Source organism: Amphiprion ocellaris, chromosome 21, assembly GCF_022539595.1.
Source record: "Amphiprion ocellaris isolate individual 3 ecotype Okinawa chromosome 21, ASM2253959v1, whole genome shotgun sequence".
Taxonomy (NCBI): Eukaryota; Metazoa; Chordata; class Actinopteri; family Pomacentridae; genus Amphiprion; species Amphiprion ocellaris.
Genome location: NC_072786.1, coordinates 2,882,187 through 2,901,256, shown reverse-complemented (window position 1 = coordinate 2,901,256; position 19,070 = coordinate 2,882,187). Strand labels below are relative to the sequence as shown.

Below are 19,070 nucleotides of genomic sequence, written 5' to 3'. Positions count from 1 at the left end.
AAAATTACACAAAAAGGTTACAAAGTGACAAAAAAATAGAAAAACAACACAAATGAGACAAAAAACAGCAAGACAAATATGATTCACAAAACAATGAATAAAGCAAAACACAAAATGACAAAAATAAAACACAACACGACAAGAACGAGAAACATAATGACATAAACATGACACAAATGACAAAAGTCAGACATAAAAACACAAAAGACAAAATATTACAAAAATGACACAAAAATGACACAAAACTAAACTAAAAAGAGACAAAAAAATTTTAAAAAGTTACAAAGCGACCAAAAATTAGACGAAAAACACAAGCGAGACAAAAAGGAAACACAAAATAACAAAAATCTGACAAAAAAATGACAAAAACAACAAAACAAGACAAAGTATTACAAAAATGAGACACAAAACGACAAAAGAACAATCTAGTATTTTACTTTATGATCCAAACAACTTGTTATGGTCTAGAAATTATTTTAAATTAATAGTTTTACTAATTTACAATCTGCAGTTAATGTCTTCTCTGTAATTTTTACACTTTGAGGGCCGGATTGGACCCTCTGGAGGACTGGTTTTGGCCCACGGGCCGCATGTTGGACACCCCTGTTTCTATATAAATAAACGTGTTTTTTTTCGTGTGAAACAATAAAATGTGCGACTTTTACTTGTGACGCAGTATAGTAGAAGTTCATACACACGTTTGACCTCATCACCATCATCATCACCATCATCATCATCATCATCACAAACAACAACAACAACGTCACGTATCGCGGACGCGCTCGAGCCGACACCACGCGACAGGCACTGACAAGATGGCGATCATTTCAGAAACAGAGGAGTTACTGCCGTGAAGGAGAGGCTCGGTATGCTCTTTTCCTTTCTGTCACGACTCTTTCACGGCGCGTTTGTAACAGCGCGGCCGAAGATACGTTCGTTCTCGTTGAGACACCTCCACCGGGTCGGTCCCGAAAGCCGAACCCGACGCCGGGAGCCGACCTCCGGCGTGAACTTGTTGGGATTATCGCCGCTAGCCTAATGCTAGTTAGCATGCTAGGCTAACGCTAGCAGCAAGGGCACTAATCTCCACAATAAATACAATATAAACGGACGAGGTCGCTCAAGCTAATCGTGTTCGCGTGTGGTCGGCGTGAATTTTACGCTATTTTAGAGCGCTATTTGTGAGATTTACGGTGTGGTTTAGAGCTTCTTTTTAAATATGATTTCATTATTTTGTAATCTGCATAGCTATCAATTACGCGCTAGCATAGCTGGCTAACCGTAGCTGCGGAGACGTAACTTGTAAAGTTGGTCTGTTTCGGGCAAACATTACAGCTCTTGTGGCTTCGCTGTGGGGTCGTGCAGTTTGCTGAAGGGCTACGGTGTCTGTTTGAGTGTAGTTGGGGCTTATTTACGGGTTGAGCGGGAGGCTGGGTCCTGTTGAGCCACTTAGGACCATGCAGCCACAAGGACGAAGCAGGCAAAGCGCGCTAACTTCGCTGATAAAACTTTGGTGACACGAGAAGCCGTGGAAAAAAACTCTCCCAAGAGTCATCGCCACTCCTTTCGCTACACATCAACTCGGAGTGTTGTTCCTCAATCTGTGCTCTGATTGCTTAGCTTTAATGTGGGCAATCTTTAACGAGATGTGGAAGCTGGAGCTCTGACAGCAAAGTGCCACGTTATTCTGAATGTTTATTGCTCTTCGTGATGCCGCCTGGAAGTCCTCCGTGATGGGATTTCAGTTCCTACATTTAGCACTCTTAGCTGGACTCTTTTAGGTTCGTTAGCACCTCAGCAGGATCTGTGCTGGATCCGTGACAGCAGTGGGATCTTATTTATATCCCAGCGGCATCTGATGAACTCTTATTGAATAAACACGCCCACTCCTGCATTATAACTGGTAAACAAACGCCTGATTTGGGGTGTTTTGGAGCTTTCTGCCGTGCTTTTAAAACGTGATTTATGAAATGAAGGAAAAATACAGAAGAGTTAGAGACGGGGGCTGTGGAGGTTTTCACCACATGACCTAAATAGCTCAGTTATAATGTAAGAATTAATCATTCTCCAGTGATTGGGGTGATTTAAAGAGTCCATTTCTGTCAAAAATAAAAAATAGTGTTGTAAAATTGAACAAAGCTGTTTGGAATCACTCTCCAATGACTTACCACGTGCTGGTAAAGGCATCCAAAACAGTTTTTTTGCTTTGGATCCTGTTTTGCACTCGTCATACGGAGCTCTGTGGCGCTGATTTAAATACTCATGTTATCAAACTCGATGAATTTAGTTCAAGATACTCTGTGAACGGGCTTCTCTTGTGGAATAGTCATGGAAAATTAGATCTGTGTGACTGTATGAAGAAGCAAAAAAAGTTGCTGCATGATGTGTTTGAGTTGCTTCACATCGCAGTGTTGATGCAATATTCTCAACATATTCTGTAGCCCCATCAGAAACCTTATTCTGATCTCCCTGTATGCCCATCATCTCTACACCCTTCTACACGTTCCCTCTCTGTTGCCTAGGGTTTTAGGGTTTTTCCTAGCATGATATTTTCCTAGTCTTTCATTTCCCCTCCCAAAGGTAGTCCTGTACCCGGACAAAGGGTGGACTACTTTGCAAGCTCAGACCCCCTTTTGTTGGATAATCTTGCTTCTTTGACCTCAGTGGGGGGGTTGATGGGGCTCAGCCCACTCAAGGATCCCCACTTTCTCAGCTGAGGGAAGTGAAAAGAAGCCAGAAGAGGCTATGTGGAGACTGATTCTGTCTCTGCCTAACGAGTTTTTATTTCTTAATTACTGTTTCGTTTGTCAAGTTGACATTTTCACATCCATAACTGAGACACCTTTCTGGTTTTGAGTGCCTGTGTCTGGCAGCACTCAGTACAGTCATGCTTATTAACCAGTTGTTTTACTGTTGGTGCTGTTTGGAAATATTAAGTCTGCTTGCCACCTGGCAGTCTGCCTCAGTTTACTGTCTGTAGCTATTGCCCCATAAAACAGAGTCATTGGAGGTGGGATGTAAATGCTTTGAGATAATTATTTTGTTCCACACTGAAAGAGCAGGTTGGCAAAATGTATAAATACACCAACCATGCTTTTTCAAATATGCACAAGAGAACACGGTCAAACAATATGAACATATAGTAACATAAAAGAAAAGGAATTGTACATCTAATAGCATGTTTGGACAGATCCGCTTTAATTTTCCTGCATCTGCTTTTTATTCATCGTGATGTACCTGATCTGCTCTCTCTTCCCTTTAGACAACACCACCATGCCCTGGGAGGGTCCTGTTTCTAAGCTCACCATGGTTACCATGGTGATATGAAGCCAGTGTGAAGCGTTGACACACACACACAGACTCACACACAGACGGTCAGTTATTGACTGACGCAGCCAGCCAGCTCGGCGGCAGGCGTGTGGAATGGACAGGTGTAAGCATGTGGGGCGGCTGCGGCTGGCCCCAGACCACTCCATCCTCAACCCACAGAAGTGGCACTGTGTCGACTGCAACACCACCGAGTCTATATGGGCCTGCCTCGGCTGTGCTCATGTGGCGTGTGGGCGCTACATTGAGGAACACGCTTTGCAGCACTTCCAGCAGCAGCGGCATCCGTTGGCTATGGAGGTTAATGAACTTTATGTGTTTTGTTACTTGTGTGACGACTACGTCCTGAATGATAACGCCACCGGAGACCTCAAGCTGCTCCGCAGTACGCTCAGCGCCATCCAGAGCCAGCGCTATGAGGTTACCACCCGCAGCGGGCGCACCCTCCGCTCTGCCAGCGCTGCCCTGGACGCCCTCATGCCATCCGGGGCCCGCGAGCTGCAGCTGAAAGATGAGGACAGAATGTTTACTGCCCTCTGGCATCGCCGCAGGGCGCTTATGGGACGCATCTTCCGCTTTTGGTTTGGCCTGACTGAATGCGGAAAGAAGAGAGAGGAAGAGGAGAGGAAGAGGGAGGAGGAGGAGGAGCAGAAGAGGGAGGCCAGGGAGAGGAGACGAGCTCTAAAGAGGCAGCTACAGGAGGAGCTGGAGAACGCTCCTCTCAGGAAGTCTCGGCGCTTGCGTCGGAAAAGCCACAGAGTTGCGGAAGCGGCAATCACAACACCAACCTCTCGCAGGGCATGCAACAAGACAAAAGCCCCCGTGCCCCCATCTGTCAAGCGCAGACCACGGACTCAGAGCCCTGCCACTGCTACCCCCAAGAAAGCTGGACGAACGAAAAAGGTCGAGCCAACTCCCAAACCCCGGAGCCGATCCTCTACTACCAAATCTAAGCCCAAAACACCCTCATCCACCTCTCGTACTGCCCAAACCCCGGTCCGCCGCAAGCAGAGTACCAAACAGGGGGGCTCACCGTTCAAACGGCGTCCCACAGTCACTCCTGGAGTGACAGGCCTGAGAAACTTAGGAAACACCTGTTATATGAACTCCATCCTGCAGGTTCTGAGTCACCTGCATGTCTTCAGGGAGTGCTTTCTGCGTCTGGATCTGACCCAGGCTCTGGAGCTGCTGGCGTCCGCCGTCCACGGCCAGCTGGCAGGGAAGGCCTCGCAGTCCCCCATGGCCCAGAGGAAGGGACTCCAGACCAGCTCAGGCTGTGGCGTGGGGCTGAGCGGCGGGGCCTCGAGGACCCGTAGCATGGAGCTGATCCAACCCAAAGAGCCCAGCTCGAAGCACATCTCTCTCTGCCACGAGCTGCACACCTTGTTCCAGGTTATGTGGTCTGGCAAGTGGGCGCTGGTCTCGCCTTTCGCCATGCTCCACTCGGTGTGGCAGCTGATCCCGGCGTTCAGGGGCTACGCTCAGCAGGACGCTCAGGAGTTCCTGTGTGAGCTGCTGGATAAGGTGCAGCACGAGCTGGAGAGCACCGGCAAGCACACGACCACCGCAGGAGTCCCGCAGAAACGACTCATCAAGCAGGTGCTCAGTGTGGTCAACACCATCTTCCACGGCCAGCTGCTCAGCCAGGTACGACACACACACATAGACACACACACACAGTTTAATCACCTTTACTAAGCAATCCGTGAGTTGCTCAGCAGTCATCCTAAGCTTACAGGCATACAGGCAGACGCTAATAAATCAACAGCCGTCGATCCTGACTGAGCTCACTAGTTAACCCTCCTGTTGTCCTCATTTACGGGCACCAAAAAATATTGTTTCCTTGTCTGAAAAAAATCAACAAAAAATTCCCCAAATTTCTGAAAAAATGCAAAATCTTCAGGAAGAAAATTCCAATAATTCCTTAAAAGTTTCCCTTCAAAGTTTTTTTTTAAAAAAATCATCCAAATTTGGCAAGAAAATTCTTGTAAATATTTTCAAAAAATGAGTAAAAATCTTCCCAAAAAATCCTAAAAATATCTAAAGTGATTCCATATATATCAGTAAAATTTCTAATATTTTCTTTAAGAACATTCACATAAAAATCAACCAAAATCCAGCGAATTTCGCTGAATTTTGGTCGATTTTTTTTGTGAATGTTCTTAAGAAACATTTTTTAACTTTTTTTTTCCCCACCAAAAAAATGTTCAAAGATTTCCCAAAAATGTTGAAAATGTGGACATCAGAAGTTTCACTGTGAAAATAGATTTTTTCTCCACATTTTCAAACTTTTAAACAGATCATTTTTGACCCACGGGACAACACGAGGGTTAATAATTCAGATTATAAAAAGGCCTTAATAGGTTTGTTATCGCTTCTTGCTGGTTAAACTTTCCACAGTGACATGAGTTTATTTCAAGGGTTGACTTGGACGTACTTTATGATGTTTTTATTCTTATCCAAACTTTTCAAACTTCTGCTTGTTGACCATTACTCAGTGAAAATGTTAGATAAATATTATGATCTTGATCGGTTACACATGTGCTGCAAATTTAATCTGTCGACTTTATTTGCTGGACTAGAACAACTGTCAAAATCACACTGAAAGAACGTGGAAAAATAGATTCCATTAAAAACACATCTTTAGTTGGGAAAATACAATCACAGTTGGTTCAAGATTTGGAAAAGTCATCAGTCACAGGAGTTATTTTTTTGTTCAATACAGAGTTTTCACTTTTTTTGGTCCTGTATGATACCAAACTGAATACTTTAGTCCAGGGGTGTCAAACTCATTTTAGTTCAGGTTCCACATTCAGCCCAATCTGATCTCCAGTGACCAGTAAAATCACAGCATAATACACCATAAATAACCACAACTCCAAATCTTTCCTTTGTTTTATTGCAAAAAAGTACATTCTGAAAATGTTCACATTTAAGGAATTATCTTTTTACAAAACATTATGAACAAACTGAAATTTCTGAAGAAAAATAAATGCAGTTTCAACAACATTCAGCCTCAGTTTATCATTTCCACATTACAACTTCCAGATCACAGAGTGTCTACAAAGGAACACAACATTTAGTCATCTGGAACTGAATGATATAGTATTTTACTTTACAAAACAACAAATACAAGACAAAATATTACAAAAGTCAGACAAAAAAAGTCAAAAACCAACAAAAACAAGACAAAAATTTACAAAAACGCAAAATGACAAAAGTGAGAAACACAATGACAAAAAATGAGACACAGAACACAAGCTAGACAGAAGGCTAAACAAAACAACAAAAAGGAGAAACAAAACGACAAAAAATGAGACAAACGACAAGAAACGAGACAAAAAAATGCCAAAAAGTTACAAATTGACAAAAAAATGAAACAAGAAATTATACAAATGACACAAACAAGACAAAAAATGACAAAAGCGAGAAACAAAAGACAAAAACAAATAGACGACAACACAAGCGAGACAAAGGGATACATAAAACGACACAAACGAGAAACAAAACGACAAAAACATGAGAAAAAAGTCAGACAAAAAAAGACAAACCAAGAAAAATCTTACAAAAATGAGACAAAATGACAAAAGAACAATGAACGATCTAATATTTTATTTTATGATCAAAACAACTTGTCATGGTCTAGAAATGATTTTAAATTTATAGTTTTACTAATTTACAATCTGCAGTTAATATCTTCTCTGGAATTTTTACACTTTGAGGGCTGGATTGGACCCTTTCGAGGACCGCTTTTGGCCCACGGGCCGCATGTTAGACACCCCTGGTTTAAGATCTTGGACTGTTGATGATTAAACATGCACCATACTTTGTTAGAAATTGCAACAGCTATTTATTTTTCACCTTTCAGGGAATTTGATGATTAATCAGCAATCATGACAATAATTAGCTTGCAGCCTGCTTGTTTTGTTGTAATTAATACGTTTCGACTTACAGACTCACTGCTAAACGACTGTAGGTTCTTCCACTTCCAGTAATCAGTGGAGGAGGATGTAGTGAGCAGGGAGCTGGAGGACAAGCGATTAGTGTCTACTAGCAGAGTCTGAGCACACACTGTGACACCTGCTCCTCCTCAATAGATGCCTGTGTGAAGGTTCTGAGGTGTCTCTGCTCTGTGGTTAGTCAACACGTCTCTCAATCCGACTTCCTTCGCCTGCAGCTGACAAAAGCAGCGACACTGTACCAGAAGTGGTTAATGTGGAGTCAGAGGCATTAAAATCATCATATTTGTAGTCGTAGTGTAGACGGAGAAGACAAGCACACATGATGGAAAGAGTTTATGATCATTAAAGATTAATTTCCACACCAGCTCAGTTGGAATGAAAGATCCCAGTGCTTCTACAGTATCCATTGAAAGCTGTTTGTTTCTTCATCTTCCTCCCCTTCGTCTGCAGGTAACGTGTCTGGCATGCGACCATCGCTCCAACACCGTGGAGCCGTTCTGGGATCTGTCTCTGGAGTTCCCTGAGCGCTACCACAGTAACAGCAGGGAGTCGGCCGCTCAGGCTTCTTGCCATCTGACGGAAATGTTGGCCAAGTTCACCGAGACCGAAGCGCTGGAGGGAAACATCTACGCCTGTGATCAGTGTAACTGTGAGTTCAATGATGTGCACGTTTTTTTTAAACTAAGATTCACCTCAGAGACATTAAAGAATGGAACATGATCATTATGATTACGGAGTGGAATTCTAAGCTCTCTCTCCCTCTATTTATCTTGACTTTTAAGAATACATTATTGGCTTTCCATGTGCCTGCAGCCTTGAGGCTTTTGGTTCTGGTGCACTTATTCTAAGACTTTGCACGTTACTTTGGACAAAATGCAAACAATTAAAGTGAAAATTATAAGAGTTTAATCCATTTTGGTCACAAACAGGTGAGTAGCTAGCACCAAAAAGTCAGTAATACCTTTAGCCGTGTAAGACCCAAATATCTTTAAAAAAAAAAAAAAAAAAAACAGCAAATGTTTTAAAAATTAATAATATATATATTTATATATATTTATATGTATTTTTGCAGCCGTAGGTTTTACAGGATTGAAATGTAGTCAGAATTTTAACCCTCTAAACCCCAGACAGTCTTGAGGGGGTTTTTGCATTCCTGTTGCATTTCTCATCACTGTAGGCTCATTTTTTAGTACTGGTCCACTGCATCTATGGAGAAAACCAACCATGGCTAGAAGAAGAATAACAGAGAACTCCACAATCTATTCCATGCATTACACAGTTATAATACATTATATGATAAAAACAAAAGTAGAAGGATTTGGAAATGTCTTGACTTCACATTTGTCCTCTCTCTGCTCTGTGTAAACACAGCCTTCACTTCAGCCTGATTTAGCTGGATAGTTCCTGATTTTTTGTTGATATTTTGGAGATTTTCTGAACCTGAACCCGCCTTCAAAAATCTCTGGTTGGTTTTGGGTCGCAGTTGAAATCTTGATCCAAAAAATTTTCAACTCTCGCGAGAAATGTGAAGTAATTAATTACATTTCAGATTAATTAAAGCTGTGATCACAGCTTCTCTGATCTGCTGCAGCAAAATGAAATGAAACCCTCACTGTAGAGAGCTCTCTGTTCACAAAGCAAGCAGATCTGAGGCGACACTCAGTGGACTAATGTTTGTAATATATATATATATATATATATATATATATATATATAATATAATGTTTGTACGTTGCATTAACTCCCTCCTCGTGTTTATAGCTGCCAGACGACGGACCTCCTCCAAACCAGTCATCCTGACCGAAGCACAGAAACAGCTGATGGTCCACAAACTGCCTCAGGTCCTCCGACTTCACCTCAAACGCTTCAGGTAAGACGACGTTACACCTGAGTCAATCACCCTCATAACTCATTTGATTATGTACCACCTGATTTAATGGAAGGACATTCGTATGCAGCAGACCTAGAAAAAGCTCTTTTAGTTGCAAAGTTTGGGGCTGCTTTTACGAGGAATTTAAAAATTATGCGATTGATACTTAATTTATTTTGTTTACTACTAACTGAGACTTTATCTGGTTCTCTGCTGGTTTATTGAACCTTCACACAGGCTACTGTGGGCCGTAGCCAACACCAGAATAACTAGAAAAACCCCATAACTTAGCTCCAGAATTAGCCACCGTTCGCAGCTCTCTCTACTGCTGACTCTCAGCCAATCAGAGGTGAGCTAACTAAACATGGTACGTTCATTGACATCAGGTAAATCTGGAACTGAACAATAAACATTGAAACCTCAACATCACATCAGTCCATTGCAATATTCTGTTATCTTCTAGTAAAATGATTCATACGTGCATGAAAGTCGTTGGTATTCATGTCTTTTATGAAGAACTGATTGATATATTGATGCACGTAACAGCTTTGTTTACATTTTTGTTGGAGTTCCGACTTACGGAGAAAATCGACTTACGTAGATTAGTAGGAACAGAACTCCGATGCAAGTCGCGGACCGCTTGTATATATTTTAATATGACTGATTTTTTTTTCTTTTTTAGCAGTAATGTTATGCTGAGCTGTGGTGAATCTTACTGTGCTGTAGACAGCTCATTGGCTGACTGTCCTCTCTCTCTGATTGGTCCTCAGGTGGTCTGGGCGCAACCACCGGGAGAAGATCGGCGTCCACGTCAGCTTCGACCAGCTCCTCAACATGGAGCCCTACTGCTGCCGGGAGCCGTCGCCCAAAGGCTTACCCTGCTCCAGTCCCAGCAGCCCCAGCTCTCCCGGCTCGCCACGCCCAAAGCACTTCCTCTACGAACTCTCCGCCGTGGTGATGCATCATGGGAAAGGCTTCGGCTCAGGCCACTACACTGCCTACTGCTACAACACAGAAGGAGGTGAGTGAAGACGCTGCAGGATTTAACCTCCAAGTGTTTCCCAAAATAAGTTCAATTTCAGCAACATTCAGCCTCAGTTTATCATTTCCACATTACAACTTCCAGATCACAGAGTGTCTACAAAGGAACACAACATTTAGTCACAGCTATCTGGATCTGAATGATATAGTATTTTACTTTACAAAACAACAAATACGAGACAAAATATTACAAAAATGAGACACAAAACGACAAAAACGAGAAACAAAATGACAACAAATGAGACGACATGAAACACATTAAGAAAGAGACAAAAAATTTGATAAAAAAGTTACAAAGTGACAAAAAAGCACAAAATGACAAAAACGATACACAAAACAATGAATAAAGCAAAACACAAAATGACAAAAATGAGACAAAAAACAAGTGAGACAAAAAGGAAACAAAAAACCACAAAAACAAGAAACAAAACGACAAAAACATTAGACAAACAACAAAAGACAAAAAAAGATAAAAAAACAACAAAAACAAGACAAAATATCACAAAAGTGAGATGCAAAATGACAAAAATTAGACAAACGACATGAAACACAACAAAAAAGAGACAAAAAATTTGGCAAAAAAGTTACAATGCGAAAAAAACGGACAAAACTGAGGCAAAAATTACATAAATGACACAAACGAGACAACAAATGACAAAAAAAGAAACAAAACGACAAAACAATTGGCAAAAACAAGACAAACAAAATGACAAAAACATGAGACAAAACAAGTCCAACAATAAAAGACAAAAAACAACATAAACAAGACAAAATATTACAAAAATGAGACACAAAACGACAAAAGAACAGTCTTTACTTTGTGATCAAAACAACTTGTCATGGTCTAGAAATTATTGTAAATTCATAGTTTTACTAATTTACAATCTGCAGTTAACTCTCCTGTTGTCCTCATTTACAGGCACCAAAAAATATTGTTTCCTTGTCTGAAAAAAATCCAAACATTCAGCAAAAAAATTCCCCAAATTTCTGAAAATTTACAAAACCTTCAGGAAGAAAATTCCAATAATTCCTTAAAAGTTTCCCTTAAAAGTTTTATTTTTAAAAAAAATCCCCCAAATTTGGCAAGAAAATTATATTTTCCAAAAATGAGTAAAAATCCATCCATCCATCCATCCATCCATCCATTATCTATACACCACTTAATCCTCACTAGGGTGATGGGGGGGCTGGAGTCTATCCCAGCTGACTCAGGTGAAGGCAGGGGACACCCTAGACAGGTCACCAGTCTGTCACAGGGCTACATACAGAGACAAACAATCACTCTCACATTCACACCTACGGGCAATTTAGAATGATCAATTAACCTCAGCATATTTTTGGACTGTGGGAGGAAGCCGGAGTACCCGGAGAAAACCCACGCATGCACAGGGAGAACATGCAAACTCCATGCAGAAAGGTCCCGGGAAAGCCGGGACGCGAACCAGGGATCTTCTAGCTGCAAGGCGAAAGTGCTAACCACTACGCCACTGTGCAGCCCCTGAGTAAAAATCTTCCAAAAAAATCCTTAAAATATCTAAAGTGATTACATATATATCAGTAAAACTTCTAATATTTTCTTTAAGAACATCCACAAAAAAATCAACCAAAATCCAGTGAAATTCGCTGGATTTTGGTTGATTGAATTAATTAATTAATTAATTAATTAAAGCGGGTCAATTTTGACCCGCAGGACGACACGAGGGTTAATGTCTTCTCTGTAATTTTTACACTTTGAGGGTTGGATTGGACCCTCTGGAGGGCCGCTTTTGGCGCGTGGGCCGCATGTTTGACACCCCCATCATAAACAATAACTGACCAAAAACATTAATAAAGAAAATCACTTTCAAAATCAGAACATCTGACATGTATTACTGACTTCATTATGCATTTACCTCATAAAGAAAACTGTAAAGTTGACAGTTCTGAAGCTTCACTGTGTATTGAGGTCATTTCATCAGTATTTGTAATTACTTTTGAAATTTTAGGACACGATTGCTTGAATAATTAGCTAATAATGAACTCGTTTCTCCTCCTCCTCCTCCTTCTCGTCGTCTCCTGCAGGCTTCTGGGTTCACTGTAATGACTCTAAGCTGAATGTGTGTTCGGTGGAGGAGGTGTGCCGAGCTCAGGCCTACATCCTCTTCTACACACAGCGAGTAACTCAGGACAAAGACCGGCCGCTATAGGACCACGACCCCCTGGACCTTCCTCCTCCTCCTCCTCCTCCTCCTCCTCCTCCTCCTCCTCCTCCTCCTCCTCCTCCTCCTCCTCCTCCACTCAGTGAGATGATATCAGCACAGCCCCACCTATCGCTCTTTCTTCGCTTCCCTCTCTTTCTTCGGGCATTTTCTACCACGGGAGGACAGCTGTTTTAAGTCTATTTTTCTAAATAATGAAAGAGGAGTTTTAAAATCCGGTTCTGCTTTGTGAACTTCTTGTACATGGTGTTTATATGTAGGTATTTTTTTTACGAAATGGTGACTTTTTGTGATTTATGTACAGCTGTATTTTATAAAAAAAAACAAAAACAACAACAACAAAAAAAAACAGCATCAGCCAAGATGTGTCTCAGTAGCAGCCAGGTGTGACTACACAAGTGTCCTCTCTCTGGTGGCTCGTTGATTGTAAATGCTGTTTGTTCGTTTGAAATCAGATGAAATTGTTTCTCAGTCACTTTAGATAGTCGACACACAACTGGATGTAGGGTTGTAAAAACGTCATTCACTCAGAAATGGCCTCCCTGTGTTCTAGACAGGTAAGAGTTTTTAACAGCTGGCTACATTTTGGCCCTTTTTCCTGCCAGAAATGCACTATTTTTTTTTTTTTTTTTAACATAAAATGGTTGTTATTCACTTGGTGTTGTTAAAAATCTGCACACATGAAATGCAGGATGTTTTGTTTTTCACTCTGAAGTCCTCCTGGGTCTGAAGCAAGCCAAAGCCTTGGGGGAAGTGTTTGGAAAAACCTCTCAGCATTTCCAAAACGGTTCAACATTTGCTGGGTTGTTTTTTTATTTTTTCTTCCTTCCTTTTATTTTAAAAAAAAGGGACCATTTTTGGCTCAGTGCTGCCATCTTTCTGCTCTAGAATGTAACCATCCCCAACCAGACGGATACTACTGTACTAGAAAAGTGCCCTTTTATTGACAAAGCAGATCTATTTTTATAGTTCATATCAAATCAGCTGCAATCCCACGCAGACCAGCAGTTAGATAATGAATGTATTTCTATACAATCCTTCTCAGAGGTTTTACAAAACGAGGCCATCCACTGTTTTAGAAGTTCTATTCAACCACTTGTTCTGATTGTTCAGCACCACCAGCGGTTATGACAGATGTTCAATTATGTCCCTCTGATTTATCCGTCAGAGGAGGGAATCGAAGCACACTTCATCTTGGTTTTTGTTTGTCATCAGAGGTGTTATTTGTCGGCATTTCGGTTTCTACTCCGTGTGTGTGTAAATTTATGGAAGTTATACTATGCAAATTGTTACCTCAATTTTTTTCTAGAAAAAATTACCTCAATAAATGAGAATATTTTTTCATTTTTCTAAAAAAGATGCCAGCGTCTTGCTTGTTCTTTTTTTTTGTTTTTACATGATGTTATAAAGCCAATTGCATTTATTATTTAAATCAATTCAGATAACTAAAATATTCACTGATTAACCCTCGTGTCGTCCTGCGTGTCAAAATTGACCCGGTTTAAAGTTTGAAAATGTGGGGAAAAAAATATATTTTCATAGTGAAACTTCTGATGTCCACATTTTCAACATTTTTTGGAAATCTCTGAACATCTTTTGGTGGAAAAAAATCTTTAAAATGTTTTTTAAGAACATTCACATAAAAATCCAGCGCATTTCGCTGGATTTTGGTTGATTTTTATGTGAATGTTCTTAAAGAAAATATTAGAAATTTTACTGATATATATGTAATCACTTTAGATGTTTTTAGGAAGATTTTTACAAATTTTTTGAAAATATTTACAAGAATTTTCTTGCCAAATTTTGGGGATTTTTTTTAAATAAAACTTTTAAGGAATTATTGGAATTTTCTTCCTGAAGGTTTTGCAAATTTTATCTACTGAATTTAATTTTCTCAATCATTTGTCACGTAAAATGTAAAAAAAGACATGAATAACTGTCCAGGTCCAAGCTGACTTGTCAATTAGCTTGTTTTTTTCAGTCCATAATGACTCAAAATTCTTCTGTATCAGTGAATATAGACTGAAAATGAACTGACATACTTTAAACAGGCAGTACTTTTTGAAATTTGTTGCCTTAATTTAAACTTTCCCATTCAGGAAAATGTGTTAAAATGTTCTTCATGCCAAGCTAGCGAGCTAGTTAGCGAGCTCAATTTTTTTTCTGTGTTGTTTGTTAAAACATTCTTAAAGCTATTAGTTTCATTTAATGTGCTAAACAACTTAGACGTGGGCATTTATTTTTGTCTATTTACTCATTGTGTACATAAAATGTGAGAAAATTGTGAAAATTCCAGTCAGTACAGGCTAGTTCTAGCTCATCAAGTCGATGTTATCAAGGTCCGTGTATATTTTGGCAATTGGATTTTCCGTTCTGAAACGGGTATTGAAAAACAAAAAACAAGTGTTTATTTGATTTTTGTTTTAAAATACAAAAATTAAAGTTGAAATACAAGGCGATTTTCCTTTTCATGATCAAAAAAGGGATATACGGAATTTTAAAAATGCTTTGATTTTCATTTTATATTTAGAATAACAAAAAAATAAAATCAGTAAGAAACAGAAACGAAAAAATTTCCGTTTTTTCATTTTTAAAGACCGGAAGTGGTCATCAGCAAGTGTGGAGCCAAACAGAGTACGGTGCATAGACTGGATATATTTTTTTTCCTTAGTTTTCATGGTCAAAATGAGAGATCAGGTGGCTGATCTTAAAATAAATCAATATTGATTTTTTTTTTTATAGAGCGTTAAAGTTTTGCGAAGCCGGGGGGCGGGGTTACTTGATTGACAGTCTGGTCTGGAATGATTGACAGGTCCTATGGAGGAGGCAGCAGAGACTCTGCTCTCCTCGTTTGGATTAATTCTGATATAATAACTGTTGGTTTATTTATCGGTGCAGCAGCAGAACATTTTCCACAGACAGTTTTCCTGCCCGTTGGCTTGTTTTAACCAGTTTTCTGCCTTCAGCTGATTCTACCAGCAGACACTGAAAGGACTCTGATAGTTCGGTAAGTTAATGTTTATTTTCGTATCGGTGCCGCTTTTACTGCACTTTATATGCAGCTTTAGTGTCAGATATAATGTGTGCCATGCACTCCAGATGTTGGTGGAGTTTATTTCTGTGTGTGTTGACCAGAGAAGAGAGTTAGCATCCAGTAAATATTAGTTTTAATGTTAGCGATGCTAACCGAGCTAGCTGCTCAGTCTTAGTCTGATTAAAGCTAATGTAGCATCAAGCTAATGTAGTTTGTGTTCAGTTTCATGTAACAACAGCTGAAGTGTGTTGTGTTACTGTAATGTGGTGCATTTAGTTAATAAAACTGTTCATGGAGACGATGGTTCACATTAATGTAACGTTTAGAAAACCTAAATGTGATTAAAACAGTAAGGTTCTGTGTTGTCAGTAGTCCTGAATATCTGCTGAGTCTCTGAAGTTAAACTGGAGAAAACAGTAAAATAACCGCCGTCTCGTTACAGAGTGAAAGTAGCAGTTCCTCCTGAAGGTCAGAGGTTGCAGCATCTGAGGGCCTCTTCAAAAGAAGACGTAGTTGATGAAGGCGTTCTGGAGCAGGACCAGAAAGACCACGACCAAGCAGCCTTGAGATCTTAGGCAGCGTCTCCCTGAGGTGGGTGTCAACGGTGTTCACGGTCAGGTCTGTGGTAATCCTGTCAAAAAACAAAACAGAAAAAAATCTAGATTATAAATCAACATGTAACCAAAGCACTCTGTGTATAACGCCATAGTATAGGATGTAGTTCAGAAAATGTCAAAGTATAGTATGCTTTACTCAAGAATAACATAGTATGGCCTGTAGTTCATAGTACAGCATGTTGGCAAGAAAAAAAAACAAAACATAGATCATTATGTGGTTCAAAAAGCCCAAAATGATAGGATGTTGCCTAAAATAGTCATGTATGATATGTGGTTCAAAAAATGTCATAGTGCAGTATATTGTCAAAATAGTATGTAATTCAAGAAAACATCAGAGTATAATATGTCATCTAAAAAATGCCATAGAATAATAATTTCATTGCACAAGTAAAAGTGTAGTAACTTTTAAAACTGTTCAAATTCTTATAAAATGTTGCTAAAAAACACCAATATAAACTAAAACAAAAAAACGTCATAGTAATATGTCAATTAAAAAAGCCTGTAGTATAGCATGTCGCTCTAAAAACGTCATATGAAAGCCTTTAGTCCACAAAACGTTGTTTTGTCCCAGCTGTCTGAAGTAGGTGAGAAGCAACACAAAAACGGTCCAGACGCTGGTTTCCAGAGGGTTAGATGAGAATTTATTTGAAAGAGTAAGTTTACAACAACAACATGTGAGGAGGTTAAAAACAAATGGGTGTTAGTAGAATAAAAATAAATAAACAGAACTAAAAGTGAACTTCATGTTGACATTGATGGACATTCCAACCAGGAACAAAGTAAAAGATAATCAATACAAAAAAAAACTCTTCCTGTTCACCTCTTAAAACCCAAAAACACACCGCAGTAGCAGCCTAAACTAAAACTACCAATGGGTTCCCTGTTTTCCTTTGTGAACAATTCAAAGGTCCCTCTCTATCTCCCCACACATCCACCAACCACTGGAACACATCTCCAAAGTTCTGCTGGACCAGCTCAGCTTCCCCTCAGAAGAAGTGCTGCCACCTGCCAGATGAAGGAGCCTATTGAGAGGCAGCTGGCATCGTGATTGGACTGTACTTTGGTCTGTTCCAATCCAGCTTCAGCTCCAGAGACGGCAGGCGGGACGAGTCAACGGAGGCCGGATGGACGAAGGCATGAAGCTGAGTACAATCCAGAAAACATCAGAGGAGGAGTGCAGCAGCCCAGAGCCAGAACAACCAGAGTAGCATCATATGTCTCTTAGAAAACATCATAGTATAACCTTTGGTATGAAAAAACGCTATCATATACATCGTATATTGTACAAATAAGTCAAAGGAAAGAGACATACATTGTAGAATTGTAGTAATTGTGGGCTGACTGATTTACTGATTATCAGTATTTTATTTTTTACTGATTTACGGTAATAAATACATTTAAAAATGGCGCTACTTTGGCTCTGAGCCTTTATCTACCTGTGGTCGCTCTGTCTTCTGGAGTGATTTGATTGGTTATACGTCACGAATAAAACTCCTTTAACTTAACATCTGTAAACAAAACAACAAAGTTTTCTGTTAGTTTGTGTTCTTCTAAGTTTAACTCCAAGATTTTAAATACTTTCATTTACTGCAAATGAATATCTACTCCAAATGTCTCATTAATAATCATTATCAGCCTTAAAAACCCACAAAATACCCCTCTGGACCACACTTAGTACAGTCCGGTTCCCCCTTCTATAAATCTGCTTGGAATCTTCCACTTCCTGTTTGTCAAAGTGGCCTTCTACCTGGACAGGTTTTGTTGGAGCTCATGCAACAAACATTTTGGGTAACTGCACTTTAATATGGATGGATGAGACTGAATTAGAGTCTGTTTTAATGAGACTGAGTTAAGATGTGTAGCTCTGTCATTAAATAGGAAATTATTTCTCAGAATTCACAGAGAAAAGTCTGAAATGTTTGCTAGGTTAGCGTCCCACATGTTCTTTGGCTCAGCTAAAGCTAACTCTCTCCAACTTCTGGATCTCTTGAGTTGCTTGTTGTTAAAATATCTTGCTAGAGGTGCTGAAGCTCAGAAAGTCTGAGATGTTTGTTCAGAATAAGCTCATTCTCAAGTCTGATCTGAACTGTCCTCTTTTGTTTGAACTTTCCCTAAACTTAGGAGTTAATGACAGAGCAGCACATCCAGACTCAGTCTCATTTATGTAGAGATTAAACTTCAGTGTCATTCATTGATGTTAAAGTGCAGTTTTTCAAATGTTTTTTGCACATGCTCCCGACCAAACCAGTCCAAGGTGGAAGACGATGTGAAGAGAAAGCTCCAGAGGATGAATATCACACATTTACGTTGGAAATAAATGTCCTTTAATTAGACATTGTCATGCAAAAGTTGGATTTCCCTTTAATGATGTTCAGATCTTTGTTGAGTGTTTTGTTGATGTTGGTTTCTACATGTTTTCTGACACTCGGCCCCAAAGATTAAAACATTTTACGGCTCATACGCTGCAACAATTCACACATTATCAACTATCTTTCTGACTGAACTAAGATAAAAAGTGAAAAACTGCCTGATTCCTGCATCATGAATGTAAATCTTTTTGGTTTTTAGGACAGTAAATTGAATATATTTGGGTTTGACATTTTATAAACCAAGAAATGAATTACTGGAGAAAACAATCAACAGATTAATGACAAAGAAAATGTGTTTTCCAACATATATGGCTGAATTACTCCTACATTACAAGATACATACAATTTTAATTCTATTTTATTTCATATAACACCAATTTCAAGGTCAAATTGTCTCAAGACGCTTTATTTTTATATTTTTTTTGTCATATTTAAAATATGACAAAAGTAAGAAATTTAAACCTCTTGACTAATCCAATTTATCACTTGGTTTTTAAGAGACTAATTGACAATTAAATAACTTTCTCCACTAAAACTAATAAACATGAGGCCAATAGAAGGAAGAGTTTTAAATACTGCAGTCCCACGACGACAAGAATAAAGTTTGTCAACAAAAACTAAATCTGCTGCTGGATTCCATTAAAGTCCTAAT

At 39.5% G+C, this 19,070-nt stretch overlaps 1 protein-coding gene across 2 annotated transcripts; it reads left to right on the top strand.

The window, feature by feature from the left end:
• Nucleotides 1-743: 743 nt before the first annotated feature.
• usp44 (ubiquitin specific peptidase 44) lies at nucleotides 744-17,457 on the top strand. Of its 2 annotated transcripts, XM_055006463.1 has the most exons (9): nucleotides 744-866; nucleotides 3,263-4,974; nucleotides 7,740-7,938; nucleotides 9,051-9,159; nucleotides 9,930-10,180; nucleotides 12,262-12,405; nucleotides 12,451-15,405; nucleotides 15,875-16,023; nucleotides 16,957-17,457. In XM_055006463.1, exons 2-6 carry the CDS (start codon nucleotides 3,424-3,426, stop codon nucleotides 12,384-12,386), a joined length of 2,235 nt encoding a protein of 744 aa, XP_054862438.1. In that variant the 5' UTR covers nucleotides 744-866; nucleotides 3,263-3,423; the 3' UTR covers nucleotides 12,387-12,405; nucleotides 12,451-15,405; nucleotides 15,875-16,023; nucleotides 16,957-17,457. The 2 variants fall into 2 exon arrangements, with proteins under 2 accessions (XP_054862438.1, XP_023129944.2); XM_023274176.3 differs by having other exon boundaries at nucleotides 12,262-15,405.
• Nucleotides 17,458-19,070: the final 1,613 nt, after the last annotated feature.